The 24,504-nt window shown below is 39.4% G+C and overlaps 1 protein-coding gene across 2 annotated transcripts in view; it reads right to left on the bottom strand.

The window, feature by feature from the left end:
• Positions 1-24,504, bottom strand: part of LOC118808099 (probable ubiquitin carboxyl-terminal hydrolase FAF-X) — a 42,255-nt gene that overhangs the window by 15,000 nt on the left and 2,751 nt on the right. Inside the window, exons 2-26 of one of the 2 annotated variants that reach the window (XM_036570510.1) lie at positions 19,491-19,750; positions 18,782-18,927; positions 18,514-18,593; positions 16,080-16,192; positions 15,752-15,970; positions 15,468-15,583; positions 15,124-15,375; positions 14,594-14,732; positions 12,943-13,095; positions 12,735-12,839; positions 12,154-12,360; positions 11,770-11,906; positions 11,228-11,361; positions 11,008-11,095; positions 6,906-7,248; positions 6,632-6,727; positions 6,339-6,550; positions 5,285-5,525; positions 5,014-5,163; positions 3,899-4,019; positions 3,661-3,791; positions 3,236-3,514; positions 3,022-3,147; positions 2,771-2,908; positions 2,428-2,594 (exon numbers count right to left, since the gene is read on the bottom strand). In XM_036570510.1, the coding sequence (XP_036426403.1) occupies positions 2,428-2,594; positions 2,771-2,908; positions 3,022-3,147; positions 3,236-3,514; positions 3,661-3,791; positions 3,899-4,019; positions 5,014-5,163; positions 5,285-5,525; positions 6,339-6,550; positions 6,632-6,727; positions 6,906-7,248; positions 11,008-11,095; positions 11,228-11,361; positions 11,770-11,906; positions 12,154-12,360; positions 12,735-12,839; positions 12,943-13,095; positions 14,594-14,732; positions 15,124-15,375; positions 15,468-15,583; positions 15,752-15,970; positions 16,080-16,192; positions 18,514-18,593; positions 18,782-18,927; positions 19,491-19,592 (3,995 nt within the window). In that variant the 5' untranslated portion in view covers positions 19,593-19,750. The remainder of the gene's footprint in view (positions 1-2,427; positions 2,595-2,770; positions 2,909-3,021; positions 3,148-3,235; positions 3,515-3,660; positions 3,792-3,898; positions 4,020-5,013; positions 5,164-5,284; positions 5,526-6,338; positions 6,551-6,631; positions 6,728-6,905; positions 7,249-11,007; positions 11,096-11,227; positions 11,362-11,769; positions 11,907-12,153; positions 12,361-12,734; positions 12,840-12,942; positions 13,096-14,593; positions 14,733-15,123; positions 15,376-15,467; positions 15,584-15,751; positions 15,971-16,079; positions 16,193-18,513; positions 18,594-18,781; positions 18,928-19,490; positions 19,751-24,504) is intronic. The other variant, XM_036570511.1, reaches the window with a different exon arrangement.

Genomic DNA, 24,504 nt, shown 5'->3' with positions numbered 1-24,504 from the left:
ACAGTGCCTCCAAGTAGTATTCAACCCCCTACAGATTTTGCAGGTTTGCACAGTTGGAGTTAACTTAGCATTGTGAAATTTGGACTGTAGATGGGCCTGGACATGTGAAATGCACTGCAGAAAAAAGGATGTTATTCCTCTGTTTATTAATTTGTAAAAATTTAGCAAAGTTTACCAGAGGGTCAATTATTATTCAACCCCTCAAACCACCAGAATTCTGTTTGTTCCCTCAAGTATTAAGAAGTAATTAAGGTATTAAGAACAATGAGCTTCACATGTTTGGATTAATTATCTGTTTTTTCCCACCTTTTCTGAATATAAAAGCCCCTGCCCAATCAAGTGAACAGCACTCATACATGATCAACATGGGAAAGACTAAGGAGCATTCCAAGGCCATCAGAGACAAAATAGTGGAGGGTCACAAGGCTGGCAAGAGATACAAAACCCTTTCCAAGGAGTTGGGCCTACCTGTCTCCACCGTTGGTAGCATCATCCGTAAGTGGAAGGCTTATGGAACTACAGTTAACCTTCCACGGCCTGGACAGCCTTTCAAAGTTTCCTCCCGTGCCGAGGCCAGGCTTGTCCGAACGGTCAAGGCTGACCCAAGGACAACAAGGAGGGAGCTCTGAGAAGATCTCATGGTGGTGGGGACATTGATTTCAATAAATACCATAAATAACGTACTCCACTGCAATGGTTTCCGTTCCAGACGAGCCCGTAAGGTACCTCTACTTTCAAAGCATCATGTCAAGGCCTGTTTAAAGTTTGCTCATGATCACTCTGAGGCAGACTGTTTCAAGGTTCTCTGGTCTGATGAGACCAAGATTGAGGTTTTTGGTGCCAACCACACCCAGGGCGTTTGGCGAGAGGATGGCACTGCATTTGACCCCAAGAATACCATCCCTACAGTCAAGCGTGGTGGTGGCAGCATCATGCTGTGGGGCTGCTTCTCAGCCAAGGGGCCTGGCCATTTGGTCCGCATCCACGGGAAGATGGATAGCACAGCCTACCTGGAGATTTTGGCCAAAAACCTCCGCTCCTCCATCAAGGATCTTAAGATGGGTCGTCATTTCATCTTCCAACAGGACAACGACCCCAAGCACACGGCCAAGAAAACCAAGGCCTGGTTTAAGGGGGAAAAGATCAAGGTGTTGCAGTGGCCTAGTCAGTCTCCTGACCTTAACCCAATTGAAAATTTGTGGAAGGAGCTCAAGATCAAAGTCCACAAGAGATGCCCAAAGAACCTAGACAACTTGGAGAAGATCTGCATGGAGGAGTGGGCCAAAATTACTCCAGAGACCTGTGCTGGCCTGATCAGGTCTTATAAAAAACGATTAATAGCTGTAACTGCAAACAAGGGTTATTCCACAAAATATTAAACCTAGGGGTTGAATAATAATTGATCCTAATTTTTATGTTTAAAATGTATTATAATTTAATTGAGCAACTTATATTTTTTGTTTGTAATATTTAGGCATCCGTTAATAAATCCTACTCTTGTTCAGAGTTTGAAGGCTCTAACTTATTTGCAACTTGTTGAACTTGCAAAATCTGCAGGGGGTTGAATACTACTTGGAGGCACTGTAAATACTGCCAATGTTTCAAAATGTATTATTCGCTAACAGGTTTATAGAGTTCATTTATCAGGGCTGTATGTAACATTTTTAAGCATAAAGCGATGATTCTACCAAAGCTGCAAATATAGAACAAATTGTAATTTTAACTGTGGAAAAAACAGAAGCAGTGTGTAAAAAGTTTGTATTTTGATGGTCATTTTTTTTAAATGTACAGATAATTAATTTTGTCCCGAATAATCCAGATTTCCATTAGGGGCACTATTAGTACTTAAGCACATTTTTTCTGCATGTTTGAGCACGAGGAAACAGCAGTAATGCTTGTATGGTTGTCAAATTTCAAAACGAAACAAAATAGTTTTGTGTTATTTAAGCATATGTGATTTTTAATTTAGTCCACTTACCCTTGGAAAACAAGCTAAAGATAGTAAGTAGGCTACACATAGGTAAGGCAGGAGGGGTGTCTCAGCTCCTCATTACTGAGATGCCTTTGGGAGGATTCAAATCTGAACTCGTTGCTGGATTTCAATATGATATTAAAGCCCTAAACTAATCAACCTCTCGGCAATTCGTTAATTGTAAGGCCCTTTGTTTACAAACATCTCGCCTTGATCTCCACTATAGAAAATTAACTGAAGGACTACAATTACCACAAACTTCAATTTAACCTGCATCATAGCTCGAGCTATAAAACATCAATCTCATAAAGTACAAATACAGAACAAAAACATCATTAAAGCAACATTCAAAAAAGAGTATATAGACAGTAATTTTAAAAACAAAAAAATATATACATTTTGCAAAATAACACAAAACTTATGAGCAAAAGTATGTATGCATCAGTAGTACTGACTTGCTCTGGCAGTGCAAAAGCAGGTCAATGATGAAAGTCTGCCAAGCCTTTTCCTTGCTGAGTGTGTCCAAGGCTGTGGGCATGAGAGCGAAGCACAGCGTCATGGCCTCCAGAGCCTCACAGCACACCTGCTCGTCCTCTGCATCCGGCTCATTACCTGCATTAGTCTGCAAAACACTGCTGGTTAGAGCATGTCTGACTGCATGGCTGTAACTTTGGAGATAAAGTAGACAAACCGAACATTCTTGCTGTGATAAAACTCATTTAGGGTAAAGAGAAATTATGAAGTAAATTTGAGAAAACTCTGGAAGAGAGCTGTTCCTTTTCCTTAAGGTGTTTTTACCTTCTCATAGATCTTGCTGATCTCCTCATTGGAGCTGAAGACCAGCTGAACGCTTCCACAGCCTGACGCCCACACAATCTTCTGTACTGCCCGTATTACACAGATGTCTGGGATGTACTTTGAAGCCTGGAAGAAATTCTGAGATTTGTGCAACAATATGGGAAATTGTTCAGACTATTTCATTTTTTAAAACATTCGCATAAACTTAGGGTCTGACAGATCGTATAATTTCAATATGAAAGCTCAAATACCTCATCTGAGATCTGCTGGGCCAGTCGAATAGCTACATTGCGCAGCATGCACTCGGAGGCAGGGTTGGGAATGTTCTGGAGAGCATTTTGAAGCACCAAAGCTTGGTCATGAGTTGCCTGATTTATCTGAAAGACATGTAAAAAGCTGATTACAAAGGTGCTTTCATTTTTAGTAATATGTTGTCTTTGAAAAAAGCACAATGATCTCTCTTACTGGCGATGCAGGGTTGGTTCCCTCTACCACAGGTTGGCACGCCTCTGCCACTGCTTTAACATGCCCAAAGCCAATGGCAGTCAGCAGGAGCTTAGCGATCTTCAGGGCGTTCAGGTAGGCTCCACGGCGCGTCTCCATGTCAGCATTTGGCAGAAAGTTGTTCCTTGTAAGCATGCCGAGTACTAGAGGGAGACCTCCACTCTTCAGGAAGTTGTACTGGAAGTCACTGGCATCTTCTCCTAGAGTGCCACTGGCTGGCATCAGAAGAGCATACACAACCTGGCACAAAAAAACACCAGACAGGGTTTAAACAGCAGTCTCCCCCTGTCTTCAATACACACACACACACACACACACACACACACACACACACACACACATATTGGTATCATCACAGTATTACAGTATCATACTTAGCATCACACCTCAGTGAGGTAGAGCACTTGTGACGGGGAGGGTCCGAAGAATCGGGAGTCTAGCGTGGGGCTAAGGCTGTTCTCTCCCAGCTTGGCGTGATCCAGACAAATCGCTCGCAGGTTCTCCACTGTAGTGTTATCTACAGACAAATAAATTCGGTATCAGTGACTGTATTCCTATAATGATTTGGTTCATCATGACACATTTAAAAACATAGCTCTAGATAGAACTGTATTGAATAGAAACCTGGAGGTATGAGCTTCATAAGGACCCTGGCCCCATCCCGTAACAGAGGCATGTTTAAAGTGCAGCCCAAATCAGCAACTTGCCAGAGGAATGAGATGTACCGCAGGTGCAGCGACATGATCTGAGGATTAAAAAGACAGTGTTGTCATTGTAAGTAGGGACGAACAAACAAATTATTATTTGACCAATCCTATCAGACAAAAAAGAAGGTTAAATGAATTTTATTTAATTTCAAACAACAGGTTCTATTTGAAAAAGTGGGTTAATCATTCAAGTTGACAAATACTTTTAAATTTTACACATAAGGGAGCAGCAAACAATTGGTTCCGCTAGATAGGCCCAAATGTGCAGCAAAGATTAGGGGTGTTTTTGACAGGACGATAGCACAACAAGCATGTACCATATCAAAAGAAAACATCCCTAAGCAATAAGACAGACAACTATTTTGTCCAGGTTCTCTGAGAGATCGGGTGTACAAAATTATAAAGACATGGTGGACGGTGGCTGCTTGTCCTAGTAATGAGTGGTAAATATAACTTTGGAACTTTAGAATATAGAACTTCATTCAGCCCATTACTGTGTATTCCAGTCACTTCAACTTTTTAATTGTTTAAGTGTGGTCAAATAATCATGAACACATAATAGCTGCCAGCCCATGAGCTTAAAGGTTCTTACATAGGGTATGTTTAATATAGTGTCCATTTACTTCATATACAGGCTTATGCCTCACCCCAACTATTAGTACTATGAGCCTAGGTCCACACAAGAAACACTTGTTAATATCTTTGTTCTTTAATTCAGAATACAGCTTGTGTGTACGTGCAAGTGGGCATGTATCAAGTATTTTACAATGGCTTTGGCCTGTTTTATGATTGATATTTTGATAGGTTCTGGATTTTAGACTTCTTAGTTAACGATTAATAGCTGTTTAACTTCATCCATTGATATGACATGAAAAATTCAGCCAACCTCATATTTCATTTTTAAATAGTTGGCATTCCACCATGTAATCCAAACACAGGTAGCATCATACCGCTCAAATGCATCCAGAGACTCTGCTTTGTAGGCAGTTTATGTAGTGCTGAACAATCACCGTTTAAGATAAGTTAGCTCACCACTCCAGGTAGGCAACTCTCCACCTCCGGGTTGGGCCCATCGCTGTAGTGATTGCCATGGTTACCAGGTGACCCCGTGGACGAGTCAGAGGAGCTGTCAGGACTAGAGGGCATGTTGGAGCTAACCTGGGTCAGTTTCGCTGTGATCAGCTACAGGTAAGAAGGGAGTGGAAGCAAAACAGCATGACAAAGAGGGGAAAAAGGGAAAACTTAGTTTGACACATTCAAAAGTACAATGCTCATTTCAGAGTCTTTGTTATGTGCTGCTCACAGTTTTGTCTTTAAGGTTGAGCTGTCCAATCAGCTTGCGATCATCTGCTGGGTCCACAATCTCTCCTCCAATAAAAAGCTCGATTTTGGTGTGTGTGCTGTTGGCTTTGATACGGTTGAGGATGCAGCGACGCACAGAGCCAATCGTGTCATTGGTGTGAGACCAGATGTCCAGGTCATCCACCTGCCGGCCCTGGTTAGGAAACCGCACCACCAGGGTGATGTGCTTCCCACGAAACGCCCTGAATGACAGCAAGCAAAAAAGGGGTTACAAGCCATCATAAAAACCTTTAGCATGATTTTTGATGCATTTGAGTGTTGAGGAGACTCGGCCACAACAGCTTAACATTAGTTTTCAGATCTGGATCTTTTTCACAAAATCATGTTACAGATGCAAATCCTACATTAAAGAATTATATCTTATGTTACAGCATCTTATCTCAAGTTAGGAATTCTTAATCCATACAATCAAGGACAAATTGTGTCTGTTACTAAGCAGCTAACAATCCATGCACAACTGAGAAAAACACCTAGTCAGAATGAAGTAAACATGCTTGTCATAGTTGCAGATAACAAATTAAGTAACCTTGATCAAAACTATAGCACTTCTCCCTGTTTCAGTTTCCATTTCCAAAATGCCAAGTAGTCTCTTTTCACCAGTGTGTGTGCTGTGCTAATTCTCCTAATTAACAGCCACATGTTCAACTCCATCTTCCCTTTATTCGCCGCCATTGCCACAATATTTTATTTAGCAAGTATTGAACATTAAGACATATAGGCAATTAAAGGAAACTGAAGTCAGGACATGAATAGGGGATGTCCTAGGAAATTTCTGTAAGTTAGATTGCTTCTGTCATGCTGATCTGGAGTTAGAACAAGATAATGAACTTTAAAACATCATTGTGTCATAGCCACCGTCCTAACCAAAGTTGTCATATTGATTAAACAGATAAGATTTCACAGTTAAGATGTTTCAGTAACGCAGCCCCAAGTTTCCAAACAAGTTGCTTATAGCAAAAATATCATAGCAAGCTGGCAAAACAAGATTAGCCCACCTAGACATGGGAAGAATGGTCCGCTCCTCATGATAGTCGCTATCACATTCATTAATGTATTCTTTAAGCACAGTCAGCACCCTGACCATACGAATTGCTTCTTGGCGAGCACAGTTTATGCTGTCCTTGTCCCCATCCAACACACAAAGCGTGTCATACGAGGCCTTCAGACGGTCAAAACAGGACTGGATGAAGTCTTCATGGATCTCTACCTGTGAGAGGCACAGGGTATCTTTAAATTACCAGTTCCTTTTAAATATACGATAGAGGCATAAAAAGGGCCAGGGATTTACCTGATTGACTTGTAGTTTTGGTCCAAGGTTGGTGTAAATCTCTTTCAGCAAGTCTATTGCACGAGTGGCAATGTCGTCACTCCCTTGAATCACAACCTGTGCAACCATAACAAACAAAGAGCACATTAAAAAGTTGGCTGTGTTTTTCATATCAGAGATGGTCTGAATATTTATGCCTGGCCTTCATCCAAACACTGCTAGTACCGATTCCAACATTAAGCTTCTGCATGTGCATGGTGTGACACGATTAACTAAATAAATAACACCTTCTTACCCTCCAGAGGTAGTCGAGGCCAATGAGTTCTAGATCGTCCATCATGTATGCCCTGCGCTTCGCTACTAGCTTGCCCTCCCTACAGTTCACTGCTTTAAAGAAGCGTTCAAAGCACTTCATCCCGTTCTCTGTCAGAAGTGAGGGGTCCAGCTGTAGCACATTGTTCTCAAAGAAGTCCTTGTTGATGTCCGGATCAAGGTCAGGCTCATCACCCATGAGTTTAGAGTACCATTTGAAACAAGCTTCTCTGTCACAGAGGAAGACTGCGTTCTCTGCCAGGCACTTCCAGATCTGCTTAGCCTGAGGAGCGCACAGCCACAGCTGCCCATCCTTCAGCAGAAACCTACATATTGAGAGGTTAAGGAATTTCAAAGAATTAGTTACAGCAAAAGTATTAAGCATGTTAGAAATCTCTCAAGGCTCTCGTTATACAAGACAAACATTTACCCTGAAGCTCATGATGGAGTAAAAAGTCCATATTAACTCAAAAACTGCTACGAGCATAACTATAAAGCAATACATTTTCATTACTTAGAATGAGTACTCAGAACCACCAATTTCCAGAATAGTAAAATCTTACTCTAATAAATTTTAGTGGTGTACAAGTTTCAGACTGTTATTACAACACAAGGTAACTTTCTCAGCATACCCAGGAAGATGAAAAAGTTCACACTACAGGATATTCACCCCCAAAATTCTTAAAATATGCCTAATGCTGGCCTTACACCAAGCGACTTTTCAAGCGATTTCTCTGTCGCAGACAAATTTCCATGTCGGGATAAAATCATGAGAGTCTTGCTAGAGTTGCATCGCGCTCGCGTCAATCTCGATCGTTTAGTGTAAGGTGGTCAAGATGGTGGTCTTAAGTCAGTCCTTTTCTCGTCTTGACGCTGCGACAAAATAAACCGTGTTTAATATTCTCCTAAGTTTTAAGTCTTGGCTCATGCAAATAGTGCCGAGCCAGGGACGTGCGTGAGTGCTTGCAGGCGAGCGCATGCAGGCGGTGCGGTAGAGGTAGAGAGGTAGAGAGAGAGAGAGAGAGGTAGAGAGAGAGAGAGAGAGAGAGAGAGAGAGAGAGAGAGAGAGAGAGAGAGAGAGAGAGAGTACGTGCGAGTGCCTGAAATCTCTGTAAAAACGGCAAATCTGCTCCACTTTAATACAATAAACATATTAACTTAAAATGTAAACTGACTGCTTTAATATTTCAGGACTTTAAGAATGGCATTATTGAAGAATCATTGCCGTTTTTCCCTTATTTTTTTATTTTATTTTTTTTGCTTTCGGTTACACTTTGTTTTTTATGGTTTAGTGCATAATATCCAATCAACAAGGCTGATGGATGTAGTGTTGATGTGTAAATCTTTATGTTAAATAAAAAAGTAACTGCACATTTTACAGGTTAATTAAAAGATTCTGGGTGATGATCTGCCAGAATACACAGTTCTACAGTGAACAGCCAATGTATCTTCCCATCTGTACCACTATAGAGTGGAAGGAAAAGGGTTTCTCTGCTTGTATATTTCCACCAGGTGCATGATGGAGAATAATCTCAAAAGTCTAGTTGCAGTCTTGTAAATAGTGACACTGCAAGATTTCATGTCTTTTCAAAATCATAATCTGTGACTAAAAACTGTGACACTGCCTTTAGATGTGAGAGGGTGTCAGACTTTAGTCTTTCAAAAGTCTTTTCAAAGTCTTCTAGTGTATGGTTAGCATAAAGCATGATAAACACAGGGCATTAACAAATGTCTATTCATCGGTACTCACTGAACAAAGTAGCAGATACTTATCCAAAAAAGATACAAAAAGATAAAAAATGACTTCTTTTCAGTATTGTGTTACCAAAAAGAGTTTGGCATACTTCTGTAATTAAAAATTCTCTGTTCATATTTTATTGACACTAAAGACTAAGTAAGCTGGGGCTAGTCTGATGATTTCAACCCCAATTTGCACCTTTCAGGACACATTTTCACAATCTGAAGTGATTTTCTAGATCAGGAGCTCTTTGAAAGTGATGGAAAGCAAAGATGATCCAGAAGTGCAAGAGAGGAAATTAGACAATCTCTAGCCTTTCAATCAAGTGTGTTTGATTTTTACAACTCACAATGTTCAGAAGTGCTGTAGTGTGGTCAGTGATGTTTGCAAACAAAACTTCAGGCAATAGCCAATTTAAAAGGTAGAAGAGAGGGGAAAAAAGGCAAAGAGACATATACACATGCTGCATATACAGCATATTGCGAAGACAGGAGCTGCTTGCTGAACACAGAGCATTTATAATGCTACAGGGAGATTCACTCGAAAGAGGCCCAGAATACTCTGTAATAACTCTTGCTAGGACGAAGCAATCTGAAAGAAACAACGTGCAATGTGCTCCTCAGTATATGGAGCTTCGAACAAGCCAGGATGCCCGTGTCAGAGCAATGAGGTAGGTGCCGGACAGCCATCGCCACTTTTAACCTCTGCTTGCAACTTCCAGAAAAAAAAAAAAGTCTATCGGAAGTCTATCGGAACAAGCCTCGCACTGTGGAAAATTTCGAAGAAAAACATCCAATGTTTGGAGTAAAATATTTCTCCACTTCTCACTGCAATATCTGCATTTCTCAACCACATTCATCCCTAGTTCGCATTTTTGCTACACTTCTTCTGTGTGCATAAAAGTACAAAACAGGTCTCGTCCAGATTAGCTCTGTTTGTGTCATGTGATAACAGTGATTTCTGGGACTTTGGGCGCTTCTTCCAAAGCTGAACCTCGTTAAATGTTCTTCTTTCTTTGCCTTGCCATCTAGTGTGGGTGTCCTTACAACAAAAATAAGAAATTCTGTAAAACAGTGACATTAGGTGTTTGATGTGCTGAGTTTTTGAAATGTTATAAGATTTTAAAAGTAAATGTAGTGTATGCACATCTTTACTGGCATGTTACAATCTGACCATGTTTACATTTATAATAAATACAAAAGAGCGATTAAATAGCATGCCAGAGATTTTAGCATGCATATTATATTAAGGCTGTTACACATTCATTACACATTCTGTTAAGGGCTGCTACAATTTTTTTTTAATGAACTTTCTTTCTAATACAAAAGACAAATAAAACAGCATGCACCAAATTGTTATGTGCACTCCGATTCTCCCACCCCAACAACACCTCACATACACACACACACACACACACACACACACACACACACACACACACACACACACACACACACATTCACTCACACCTAGGGGCAATTAAGCATGTTCAATTGGCCTGACTGTGTCTTTGGACTGTGGGAGGAAACCGGAGTACCTGGAGGAAACCCATGCAGACACGGGGAGAACATGCAAACTCCGCACAGAAAGGACAACACCACCTGTTGGTGGCAAATGTTCACGAAAAACAGAAAACTGTTGGCAACTGTTCGCAAACGTTCTCATATGTTCGCAGAATTGGACCGCACCGGTGGTCTCAATGTTAGGACTCAAAGCAAAGTTTTAAACTGTAAACGTTATTTGAAAAGTGAACAGGGTCGTTCTGAATGATAGCTATTTGCTTCTCCATTCCAACTCCATTAATGATTAAGAGAACATGCATTTCAAAAATAGGTGTTAAAGCTCATGACATGAAGTCAGACGGCTTTTAACGTTAGCATTAGCAAGTTAGCTAGCTAGCTAGCACAACTATCTATCTTCATCCAGTGAGCGGACGTGTTTCTTCTTCAGATGCTCTAACATGGAGGATGCGCTGCCATGCCAGCTAAGGCTTTACAAAGAGCACAACACTGGCTACCTTTTTTCCCCCCCAAGTTCAGCGTGAAATGCTCCCACACGTTTGAGGATTTTGTTCTTGGGGCTGCCATCGCGCTTTTGTTAACTCTCCAATAAGTGGCAATGTCAAAGTGAGCGCAAGAAAGACACGTAATGACGTCACCAACTAACTATTAAAACAGTCGCCAACTAATTTGGTCGTCTATCTTAGTCAACTAAGTCGAATCACTGCACCCCTAGTTCTGATGATATAACTTAACTTTATGATGACAACGTCCCTACATGCCTGTGGTGAGTCTCTAATCATTGAGTTTGTGTAAGCTGCATAGGTGTGGACGAGGTTATGTCTGACCTCAGGAAGTTGAGCCTCTCCTGAACTTCCTGCACATGGCTGTAGCGGCTGCCCACTCGAACCGTCTGAGGATCGAAGCCTGTGTGCTCTGTTGAAAGCAGAGTTACAGAATCAAAAGTTTTGTCATGGAGATATTCATTCACATATAAAAATCCAATCCTCTTCTTACAAGAGAATCAGACTTTACCAATAAACTCTTAGTAAAAGTCATGGGATATACCTTTAGAGAACTGTCTCATGTTCTCCATGTAAGCAGACAGGTTCTCTGCAACCAGGGTGACCAGAGCATGGTTGTGCTGCAGCTGGTTGATCAGGTCATGACGGTAAAACACGTGAGGACTCCGCTGCGTCTGGCTTTGGGGGCGGACAGAAACATACAAAGTCATTGTGAAGTAAGCACAACAGCAGCAGAATAAAGGAGTCACTAGCATTACAAAGCAAAGCCATGACCATTTACCAAATTCAATGTAAGCACTGTTAAAGAAAAGGTTCTCAGAGCCTTCGTAAGCAATTACTTCGTTTTGTTTTTTTAAGCACAAAATATGAGATATAATCAGACTTTCTTGGACTAGCTTGACTATAATGGCTTTAATTATCATAGAGAGGTCCAAACCTATGGTGTTGCATCTACAGTTAAAGCAGGAAATACATAAATGCTCTCTGCTCAGTGTTCGAAAGGAATGGTTATTTGAAATGTTCATTTTAAATACCCATGCAAAGCACTTCAGACATGCATTTCAACATAAACTGCTGCTGACTAACCTGAGGTTCTGAGGGGCTTCTCCAAACAGGCTACAGATCTCTCTGATCTGTTTCAGAGCTGGGATCACCCACTTATCATTGGTTCGTAGTTCCTCAATGAAACGGTCAATCCACTGGATCTTCTGTGTGTCTCGGTCCTACATAGATGTGAGAGGAGGGACTTCAGTCACAGAGAGCCTACAGTCGCCGCCACATTTTAATTTAATTACATGTCAGTGACTGATAGCACGTCAGCAAAGGGGTCTACGAACACGAGAAATTGCTTATAAGGTTCTTTACTAGTATTTTATATAAAGGACTCCATCACAAACTGTATTCTAGAGAAGGAACAGTTGGGCAATGCTGTGGAAAGGAGATGATTATGGAAACTTTCACTAGGCTTACCTGAGAACAGCTGTAGTCCAAAATCTTGATGTGGGCACTCAAGGCCTGATCCATGATGTCGACAGGGACGTCATCACTGTGTGCCAAGTTCCACAACAGGTTGAGCACCTTGTGAGCCATCACTCCATCCTTGTCATCCTCTGCAAGTCTGCGGATCAACTCCAGCAGCTTTTCCCTCTGCTTCTTGCTCGCATTCGTCCAACTTGCCTGCCGATAAAATTAAGGGAACTTCCTGATAGCTTACAATGGACTAGCCTGATTGCATTCTGTACAAGCAGTGACTGATGGTGGTATCATGGTCACTTCTCTAAGCTGCTTTCCCACGCCAACAGCACAAAGTGCCAGCACCGCTGGTTATGTGGTTATAGTTTTGCCTCTTCTGTTATTGTAGCTTTTTATTTAATATTATAATTATATTATTATAATTATAATAATATTATAATTAAAATGGTAGTTTTGTGTGTGTATATATATATATATATAAAACTTAAATTCCAAATGTAAATACAAATTTTTCATGAATTTTTCTGTTACAGTGTACAATTTAATAGTATTATTGTACCAACTTTAGTGTTTCTTACCTTGAAACAATCAAAGAGATGGTCCAGCTGCTCAGGAGAGAAGTCCCAAGCCAGCTTTGCCAGCAGATCATGGACATTCTTCACAATGGCCTCATGCTTACCAGCCTAAAACAACAGATACCACACAGAAAAAATTTAGAAAGAGAAAAAAAGAAAGCATTTTCATATTTATCAAACATTCTCCTTTTGTGTAATTAAGCAGCAGTACCTGAGCAGCCCAGATGTTGTCCAGGTCCTGTAAAGTGAGGGCTTTTTCTTTAATGACAAAGCGCAGTATCTTCTCTAGTTTCTCCACATACTGAGGCTGGTGCAGACTGTCTCTCAGCACAATCGACAGAATGTTATTTTGCTGAATCCATTCCTAAACAATAAAAGGACAAGCATGCTTCAGCAGTCTTAGCTACACCACAACTTGCAAGTTCAATCCAAGAATCAGAAATGTAGCTTTAACAGCTTTTTTTGCACATGGCTGGGTCTTAACATAATGAAAAATTTTAAAATTTTAAATGGCAATATGTGCAAACGTTTAATAGTTATGGCCCTTATTTATACTAATGATAAACAAATGAACAAAACTTCAGTTGAATCCCCTTCAAATGTAATTAGCATGCTCACTGGCAATGCCAAAGAATAGCTAAAAGCTAAGAAAATGTTAATAAAATTGGCTGAAATGGCTGAAAATGTGATGAGAATACAACCTCAAACCTCATTTAAAAATAAGCCACCCATTCTCAGAATGTGGTTTTGCATTGTCTTGTTGAAATACGCATGGGACGGAAAAGACGTCGTCTGGAAGGCAGCATATGTTGCTCCACAGTCTCTATGTACTTTTTCGCATTAATGGGGCCATCACAGTATGTTACCTTCACTGAGGGTGCTAACACAACCCCACGCCCTGACAGACCATGGATTTTGGACTCATTGCTACGAACAGCCGGATGGTCTGTTTCGTCTTTGGTCCAGAGCACATGCCCATTTCTTCCACAAAAAAAGGACCTAAAATACTGATTTGTCTGACCACAATAAACATTTCCACTGTGTGATGATCCATCCCAGATACCTCCAAGCCCAGAGAAATTGAGGGCTCGTCTGGACAGAGTTAACAAAAGGCTTCCTTCTGGCACAGTTAAGTTTTAACTGGAATTTGTGGATGTAACTACGTATTTGAGTGCTTGACAAAGTAATCCTTAGCCCAGGTGGTTACATCGCTTATAGATGAATGACAGTTCTCGATGCAGTGCTGTCTGAGGGATCGGAAAGCAGAGTTATTCCGCTTAGGCTTGAACCTTGCCCTTTATGCAATGAAATTCCTCCACATTCCTTGAATCTTTTAATTATGTTATGCACCGTAGAGGGTGAAATATCCAAATCCCTTCCTATCTTTCTTTAAGCAACATTGTTTTTAAACATTTAAAGAATTTTCTCATACATTTTCTGGCAAACTGGTGATCCTCAGCCCATAGCTGAACTATGGCCTTGGATTCTGCTCTTGTACCAAATCATGACTGCAATCAGCATCACTTGTTTCAAATCACATCATTATTAAATGATTTTACCTTATTACTAGCCCTAAACTACTCCGTCACAACTTTTTTTTTTGGAAAGAAAGTGTTGCATTCCTGAATGGCAGGAATGGATGCGTATTCACAAATGAAATTATGTTAAACCGGACCAAATATGAAATATCTGGTGTTCATACTGTCTGCATTGAAATACAAGTAGGAGTAAATTTTAGAAATCAGTGTTTTATTTTTGTTATTTGCATTTTCCATACTGTCCCAACTTTTTCTGATTTGGTGTTGTATATCCAAAGAGGGACAGTAGTTTTCACGTCCCATATGCTGTCAATAAACTCTTACCGCCATTCTTTCAGCAGTGAGCCACTCCTCTTCCTCTGGGTTTCCATGGCGATGGGTGTAATATGAAACGCTGGAGATCACTTTGTTCACTTCATTTAGTGCATTCATTTTTCCATTAAAAGATGAAATTTGCAATAACCTGTGAAAAAGCCAAATTATTCAATTACGTCCCTTTGTTACATGCTTGGATTATGCAAATGTAATGCAAAAAAATTACATTAAAATCAACCTGAAATAAAACATAAGAGGTCTATTTTGATAAGTTAGTTCATGTCTCCAGTGACAGTGTGTTTTGTCATTTCATACCAATTAAAAGCCAAAAATGTTCATTTACCTCATCGCTTTCAACTGAACTTTAATGACTTTTCCTAGCCTTGAGTATGTTGTTCATGTTTTGATTACATCAACAAGGCTCAGGCAGCTCAGAGACCCTCCCTGATACTGCCTTTCACTCTGAAATGCGTCACAACAGGCTCGAAAGCATTAACAAACCTAACATTTTGGGGGGAAAGCATCTGGAGGTCACTCACCTAAGGATCATTTTTAACCTAAAGATTTCTAAATTCTTGACGGTTTCTTCTTGGCCTGGTACTCTAGACGCCAAATTCTTCAGTGACTTGATGATCATGGAAAGGGCATCATTCTTGGCCTCATTCTTGGCCTCTTTCTTAAGTTCCTCATCTGTGAGGTTCTCCAAAAACTGTGGAACCATCTCAATCACAGGCAAGAAGAACTTCTTCACTGTGTGCAACGTCAAGAACTCATAACACTGCCCAAAAGGCCTGTGAAAAAAGAACAATCAAATTGTTGCATGAATGTTAAGGGAATACAGAACATAGGTTGTTGTTCCACATTTGGTTTTGAGATATCTTACTTGATGAGAGCTGCAATTATCTGCACATTAAGAGCCTGGCCACTCATGAAACGATCATGCAGAATCTGGAACCCGTTCAGTGTGCCAAATTTATTTATGAGGTCCACCAGCCAGCCCTGAGCATAAAGAGACAGACAGGAAGACAACAGATGAAAACCAAACCAAGGAAGAAACTAGGAAAAATCTTTACTTTTCACAATATTAATACTTTTGCTATAGCCAGCAAATCTCCATCAGTCTAAATGTGTTTCTCCCAACAGACATGTAAGTTAAAGTGACGATACCTTAGGTGAACGAGGGTCTGGTGGACGTGCAAACAGCTCATCATCAGCGAGCTGGGCACCAGCAGGCACACTCTCAGACGGGCGAGTCCCGTTGTAGATGTGAAACTTGCAGTGAGGGTTGGTTGCCATGGCTAGTAGCTCAAGCAGAGGAAACCAATCTTGAGACAGTTTGACCACACAGAGCTCCACCAGGCGGTGAGTGTTATTGATGATGCACCTCTGTAGAGCAGAATCAACAGTCCAGCAAAAGAAAGGAATCCAAAATATCTTACAGCTAATTTAGCACAAAGAATACTCAAACCAGTATACCACAGACAACAGTACTTACATGAATTTCAAACTTCCAGCCACTCACTGCCTCATCTGTCAGTATTTTCGTGAACGAGATTGTCAGACCATCTCGGAAAAACCTCTGACATGCCTCACACTTCACGTCAAGCCCTTCAGAAAAATGGACACAAGTAAATATCCTCAGAATTCAAACCACAATTAGTAGGGTCATTTTGGATTAATGCAAATTTAATTATAGGGTTTGCAATTAGTAAAGTAAAAAATGTTGAGCCATAAGAGAGAGAGAAAACTAAAAAACAACTTGACACTGTCACTTCATCAAGACCTCTAGTTTTACTCTATTCACAGCTTCTCCGCTAGCAACACACTAACTCCTGTTAGTCACTTACACACACAATAACACATGTTTGTGTATTCAAGACAAAGGCTACAATTCAGACTTGAACTGTAGCAAAACTGTTGTGAAGTCACTTGGTTTCAATGTTTAATTATTTCAAGTATCAATTTAGCCAACCTCTTCACTGTGTAACAATCAGGGACATGCATTCCAACTACTTTTGATATTTAAGTATCCCTAAATATTAATGAACGGATATCCAATTGACTGCAGGGAAGAAAAAAGCAACAACAGAAAGGAAAAAACAGACTTCAGCCAAAATTGGGCTGTAGGTTTACTTTTTTAGATGATAGCAATGAAGGTTATAATTTAAAACACTTTATTATTGGGAAAAATTAGGAAAAATCCAAGGGAAATTGGTAGGGTTTTGTGCCAAATGAGTAACAAACGATGCCTCCTCAGAGCAGCTAAAGAGCTGACATTAACCAGTACAATTTTGGATGCTGATATGGACTCGTCTTCTACACAAGGTCTTTTCTCCTCAGCGAAATATATTTTCAGCTAGAGTAGTTAGTACAGTTAAGAAAATAGCCACACCAGAGCCCAGGCCATGCTATTTCTGCCTTTTCAGTCACTTCCTTAACAAGTCCTTGGCAACACGCTCATATTCAGGCACTTGTGTTTTGTAGTAGCAAAGTATAATATACTTACTAGCAAACCTGTCACATTTTACAGTCATGTTAAAATATAAGACCAGTGTTTCACTAAACTATTGGCTTGTATATTTTCTGTGTCTTCCCATGATGAAATATAACGAATAACCGAACAGTGATTTTAGTATCAGTATACTGGCACCTCAAACAGTTAACCGAGTACTCAAGTACCTGTGCACGTCCCTAGTTACAAAATTAATTTATCCTAAGCCATCATAACAAGTTTAACACTAGCATAACAAAAATATCTGTAGGTTTCCGTATATATTAAGATACAGACAGATAGATAGATAAATAGATAGATACATAAGATAGATAAATAGATAGGTAGATAGACAGACACTTTATTGATCCCAAAGGAAATGTACCTTTTTTCTAAAAGTGTTCAGTTTCTCTATTAATTTTCAGATTCGCTTTCAAAATAAAATCTGGGTGTCTAACAGGCAAAAGCAGTCGAACATTGAATTTTTTTCCCTGCCCAACCCCTTTCTTGCAACTACACTTGCCGTTACTGACTGTAACCCAACCCTCCCCTACCCCACTACCCTACACATCAGTAGAAAGGGACCACTGCAGGACCACCACTGACCAGATATTACTTGGGTGATGATTCACACTCAGCACAGCAGTGACAATGAAATAGTAGTGGTATGAGTGTAGGCACATCTGCGTTGTTGGGGTTGACAGGTCTCTAGAAGCATGCAAAAACAAAAATATATTCATGCTACGTTGTACACTCCCTGTACGTTGTACACTAGCATTTAAAAAAATGAATATTAATAAAATAAATAAATAAACTAAAAAAAAACAAAACAAAAAAAAAACATTTACTTTACTAGTCGCTCTATACCATTTCTGTTCTAAAACAAACATTACTACCTGGTGCTAAAGAGATTCACTGTTTTTGCCTGCAAGACACCCAGATGTGACTTTGAAAGCGAATTCGAACCTGTAAATTATGCTTGCTTTTTCAGGAACTGAATTTCAGACATTCGGTTGTATATCATCAACTGTGAAATTTAGTTTCAGTTATACTGCTCTCTTATAAACCTTAAAGTTCAATTTCACGTTTATGTATGTATGCTGCATCATCTGTTCCTGTTTGTGGAATACTGGTACCAAGGTTATGACGCAAAAAGAATTTCAACCTGTACACCCAATGAACCAGTATATTGCCCACTACTTGTCAGCACTTCACAAAGCAAGCTAGATGGCATACACTGCAACTATAACTTGCTATTCACATAACCAACATATTTATTGCCTTTCAATTGTTGCCTCAAAGTGCATCAGACTGATTCATTTAACATCTACATTTGTGAAACTGCTCTTACAGACCCCTAAAGAGGTCGAAGTCACCCACTATTGTGTTTGACAATCCTGCAAGAAGCCATCTAAATAGTGATACAATTTTTTTTTACCTTTTTTACTAAGATCTATAGCAGCTTCAAGTAGAACTTCCAGCTCCCCCTTTGGCAAGACTGGGACCACCCAGCGAGGTCTAAGAAGAGAAGACATGAATACAAGAAGTACAAATCACACTGCACCAAGAAATTAAAGAACAACAAAAAAGAAACTACTATTAAACATACTATACGGTTAAATAAACACTGCTTTGCCTTTACATTAATGTGTAACTACAATGAAGAGTCATCCTGAGTATCGCTAGAGATGAAAAAGATTACAGACCGGTTGATCATGTCATCCAGCTTGGCCAAGTCTGTGTGGGGAAAGGCTGGCTCCTCCTCTTCCTGTGCCTGCTGAGCATCACTCTGCCCCTGCTCCTCTGGTGGACTCAGCGGAGACGTTTCATTAGAGGAGTTGGGAGAGGGCGTCTACGTAAACACACACACACAAAGACATTAGTGTATAATACAACAGAAGAAGCAAAGCCATTGGTGAATGAGACTGAATTGCTGACAGACAGCAGGAAAAAAAAAAACTCTGAAGCTCATCGAGGGCGTTAATGGGAGCTTAAGATTTCTGGCTTTACTCCATTTCCCAAGGCGATTTATTAATTTCTCTGGTACCAATTAGGATTTAACAGCTGAGACTTGTCATGGCTTAGAGGGCCTTATCAGTCACCAAAGCCTAAACAAAAGCAGTCGGGCCACAACTATGGAAAAAAACACTGTCAACAACCCATTCAACAACAGGAGTCAAAACCGTCTTATTCATTAAGTTATACTGTTCACCATGATGTGAATACAAAGCAAAATGTAGGTTTCTGAAACCATCCAGAAGCATTTTCCGTAAATAGTCACTCTCCATTCTGAATTCTTGCGTATATGCTTCTTGTTAAACATGCTGTGCATTAATCACATGTACCTACAGCTGTATCCATATGTACAGGTGCACCGACATGCAAATATGCAGGTATGCACCCACAGAGGCATACCTGGTTCTGGGGAAGCAGGGTTTGGCTCTGGCCATCCGGAGCTTGGCTCTGGCCCTGGTTGTCGCTGCTCCCCACAGGGGAGCCCCGGGTGGTGGCAGTCATGCTCGACACAGGGCAAATCTTTGCAATTTTGTCCGCTTATGTGGTAGGAGTCAGGTGGGAAATCACTGCCTGGAAGGCAGCAAGGTGGAACCAGAGGGTGACTGAGTGGAAGAGCAGCAGCTGAGACTTATGCTGAGTTGCAGTGACCATTGCATTACCTGCAAGATAGAAGCAGATAGGTGAGTTACCAGGGTACAATGGTGGAGATACCAAAGCAATCACTGACAACATTCAAGCAAACTAATTAAACATTAAAAAACAATAAAATAATGGCTTAAAATATATCAATTAATCAGCAACTATTAGCTGGCAATTTGTATGATAATGGTGCACATTTGAAAGATTTTCCCTTACAGTAAGACAGAGAGCCTGACTGACACAATCATGTACAGTCATATGTAAAAGTTTAGGCACCCCTGGTCAAATTACTTGTCTGGTTGATTTTCTAACAAAAAATAAGATAATACATCCTCTACAGAGAACAAACTCCTGCAAATTTTAAATGCATGATCATTGCCTATTTACTTTTCTTTTTTTTTTTTTTAAACACAATGGCCAAAATTACGGCACGTTTTATATTTTATTATTTTCTAAATATACAAGAGTAAACAAAGTGCACTAAAGTTTGCAGAAAAATACTATATTTATGTTTGTTCCCTGCAGATGATGTTTTATGTTCTCATTTTCACATAGAAAATCAACAAAACATGGAATCTGACCAGGGGTTTTTAAACTTTTTTTATACAGCTGTACACATTTTGTCTCCAAACAGTGCTTTCATATTCTTAATGTGGTCCCTTAAAAAGTTTCCTTATTTATCTTTTTTCAACAGTATTTTCTTGTGTCTTTGAAAGGCAATGGATGGTTTGTTATTCTTCAGTTGAGTTCATTTTTATTGCTTGGCCTTTTTTAAAACCATTGATTACTCAGCTAATTGACAAAACAACTGTTATACAATATTGAATTACTAATCAACAGCAATAGCCCTACATTCTCACAATGAAGTCGTTCTATTCAATTTTTCATCAGTCTTTCAAGTGCTCTGTAACATGAACAGAGTTCAGCTGATTTCTCAGAATATCTCCAATCCTGCTTGGCATGTTACAGCATAAAGCTGTGCTGAAGTAATGTAGTATCAGTCTAAGAGCAGACTGACGTAAAAAGGACAGGCCTGGCCTGCCTGTAGGACTCCTGCTCCATCTGAGTTGAGATGCCGGTGCCCAGAACCAGCTGCTCTCGTCCATCCTCTCCTCACAACGTGAGCAACAAGCAGATTATGAAACCAAAACGTGCTCCAAACTCATATAGAGCACTCAAATTACAAAACAACTCAAAGTTCATTTGAGTTCAACTGTACTAAAATGCATTATTACCTTATAGGCCTAATTCGTCTTGATAGCCACCACGGACCAGCTGTTTCTCTAATCTCACTTACCACAGTGTTAAAATGACATGCTCTAACAGACACAGAGACTATCTTCTCCTGTTGCTGGTTTTGCTGTGCAGGCATGGTATTCTGTTGTCACCATACACTGCACCGCACTATTTATAGACAGCTGAACAGCTCCGCCGATCTGTGTCACTGGTGCATTTATATAGAGCGCTTCAAATTTACAAAGACAAATGTAGGCAACTTCAGTTCAATGAAATTTACACTCCTAAAATGGTTCTATTGAATCAGACACAAAGCAGGCGCAACTATGCAATCTAAGCGTTCCCATTAAAATCTAGACCATTTGAGACTCTTGCTGGGAGAATGATGGGTTTGGCTAGTAATGACGTCAAGCTGAAATACAAGCCCTTTCCCCCGATTTCCTGCATGAGACCTAGCTTGGGTCTGAAATGATGTCTGAAACTCCCTAGGGCACTACATAGATATGGCAAAGAGACTGGTCTTATCTTTTCATACACAGAGACCAATATACTCTGACACATAGATGTAGAATTCATAAATAAGTAAATACAATATCTGTTCTCAATAAACAGTATACAAACAATTATTACAAACTATGTGAGATCAAAACATACAAATGATAAAAATATAAAGCACACACACACGTATGGATGTATATTAAAATGTGTATATGCATTTATAAATATATACGTATATAAATACATATACATGAATATGATTGAATGTGCAGTACAAAGTTAAACTAAAGCCTTTTCTTATCCTATGCTTACCATAATTCTGCAACCACTGCACACTCTCACATCATTAAAGATTCCAGCAGCTTTTACTGGGTAGCCAATAAGCGAAATCTTGCTATTTACGTGATAGCAATGTATGACCCACTCTGTTCTTTTACATTAGCATTAGGGATGCATATATATCATTTGTTATTTAAATACTCATCACACAGAAGGCTGCAATTTTTGGTGTACTATGAGTCTAGTTTAGAGGGTAAATATCAAGATGATTTGTCAGCACCTGTCTGTCATTAATTCACATTGTTTGACTCACTTAAGCAAATGGTTTGAAACAATCAAATCTATAAAATCAGGCCCATGTCCCATCATCTGCTTTCATGTTCAGCAGATCAGCTGACCATTCACAAAATGATGACCGACATCAATCACTGTGCATCACTGCACAGCAACCGTTTTTAAGCATTACTTCCTCCATCAAGCAAAAGAAAACTCAAGACAAAACTCATCAGAACAAATGTGGAGTGAGAATGGCAGCAGCATAAAGCACTATTCGGATGTCATAAGTGTGATTACTGGTGTTTCTCAGTGATGTTAGTCATATCTGAATCAGTGAGGTCAGTCATTTTTAAACACTGCGTAAAAATTCCAGCAGCTTTTACCTACTGTAAAATTAACTGTAGAAAAATTGTACTTAGGACTATAAACATAGTAATACCCACACCATCTTTTGCATTCAATAAGGTTTGCGAAAAAAGCCTGTGTTAAAGACATGTAATCTTTAGTATTAGCTCATCTAAAAGGACAGCTTTGGTCATTTCAACTTCACTTTAACAAGCAGTGACCAAAAGATTTCCACGGATTTATTAATGTAAACAGGGTTTTCAGAATCATTTTTCCTTTAAATTGCCCTACATTCGTTTTGCCAATTAACAAACACGTGAACATTTTGTAAAGCCAATTATCTTTTGAGCAGTAAAATGTTTTTAAATGAATTCCTGAGTGTGTTTCCAGAAGTTCCTTTATGCTCCGATCCTTCTTCTTCTTCCTTTTTTTTTTAAATCTGTTTGCAGATGGTTGGATTTCAATGTAAATTGAAACTGTATCTCAGAAACGGAATAATACAAAACAGCATTGCGCTAATTTCTCTGACAAAATCTAAACTTTGTGTCAAAATGATGTGAAAATTTATTTAAAGCAAAAATAGAGTATAGATTTAGACTCAACTCGAAATGTACACATATATACACACGTATATTATTTCCTGAATATTTTACTGCACTACCTATTGCTACAAAGTCCATAATTATAAGGACCAAAAAGATTAGACAAGTCACCTATCAAGAGTGAAACAGAAAGCATACTCTGTAATCTAGACCCAAAAGTAAACAAAGCCAAAACTAGAACTAACCTGATAAGTCAATACACAGACATATGATTGCTACGTTTACTCTTCATAGCTAACTCGTTTTTCCCCTTGGAATTTAAACACTAAAACAATCACATTTAATCAGCTTGTTTTTGGGATGCACAAGCAAAAACATTCTGAATTGACACAAAGCATGAATGTATCTAAATATCTAAGTCTTAATGTGGTAATGTTTGGAATGTACAACACGATCAAAACATATTTTGAAATACCCCTTTAATAAATAGTAACACATTGGCGAACACTTAATATGACATGGCCAAAGACAGACATATTTGACAATGGTTAATGATATGTGTAATCTTGTGTAAGAGCCTTAATTTGCCAAAGCATCTACAGAACACTCACAGAGGTGTATAATACTCTCACAGCACATGCTACAGGTTATTAGAGCCTTAACATGATTCAGTACATGCTTAGACAACGTTTTTTGGGGTCAGCATAAGTATCAATAAGCAGGGCAGGATTCACCTTTGTACTCTGGAAATGCATTTTTCTGGAAATATATTTTTCTAATTCTAAAAAGAGCAACAAGACTAATCGATTCTCCTTGATGCTCCTCAACTCATTTGATCTTTATTATATTTTAATGCAGTAATAATTCAAGTATGCCATTCAATTATCATGAAAACAAAATACTTTTTTTTTTAATGTGGTTGAGTTTAAGTACAAATTCTGCTTGTGTCTGTGAACTTCATGTCAGAAGCCAAAATAATACATAAGAATAATATTCAGCACAGCACGTTCAACTAGAATCTATTTCATGTTTGCTATGTATGTATTAATCCATAAAAGCAAGCAGCTACCTAGCTAACTGCAAAAAAAAGCTACATTAACAACGTTAAGGGCTCCTTTACCAACAATAGGGTATTGCACCACACTCTCCCTGTCAAGAACAGCTTCTGTGTGTGTACGTCTTACTGTCAGATCCGGCTGCACGCTGTACACCAACAAACTAAAAATGCAGGACAGCTACGGAAAAAACGATGTGGGGTTTGAATGTAAATCTAGTGCAACATGATTAGGCATCTACTCAAGAAAGAAAATTTATCTAATTTAGCTCTGACAAAACATACCATGACAGAGCAGTGTTAATATACAAAAAAAAAAAATAATAAAAAAAAAAAAAAGGGGGATTTTGGTGCAAAATTTGCCTTCAGCTTCTGGTCCCTGCACACTTCCTACGCTGTAGTATATTTTGTGCCATGTTTCAGGAAGTGAAAAAGAACAACATCCTGTCATGCAGGTGACTTGGTTTGTTCCTCTGTTAAGGTTGTTTGTCGCAATTCTTTACATGAAATGCTGATGCAAGGGACTGATTTTCAAACACAAACA

This window comes from Colossoma macropomum, unplaced genomic scaffold (assembly GCF_904425465.1).
Source record: "Colossoma macropomum unplaced genomic scaffold, Colossoma_macropomum, whole genome shotgun sequence".
Classification (NCBI taxonomy): domain Eukaryota; kingdom Metazoa; phylum Chordata; class Actinopteri; order Characiformes; family Serrasalmidae; genus Colossoma; species Colossoma macropomum.
This window is presented reverse-complemented; position numbering and strand designations above follow the sequence as displayed.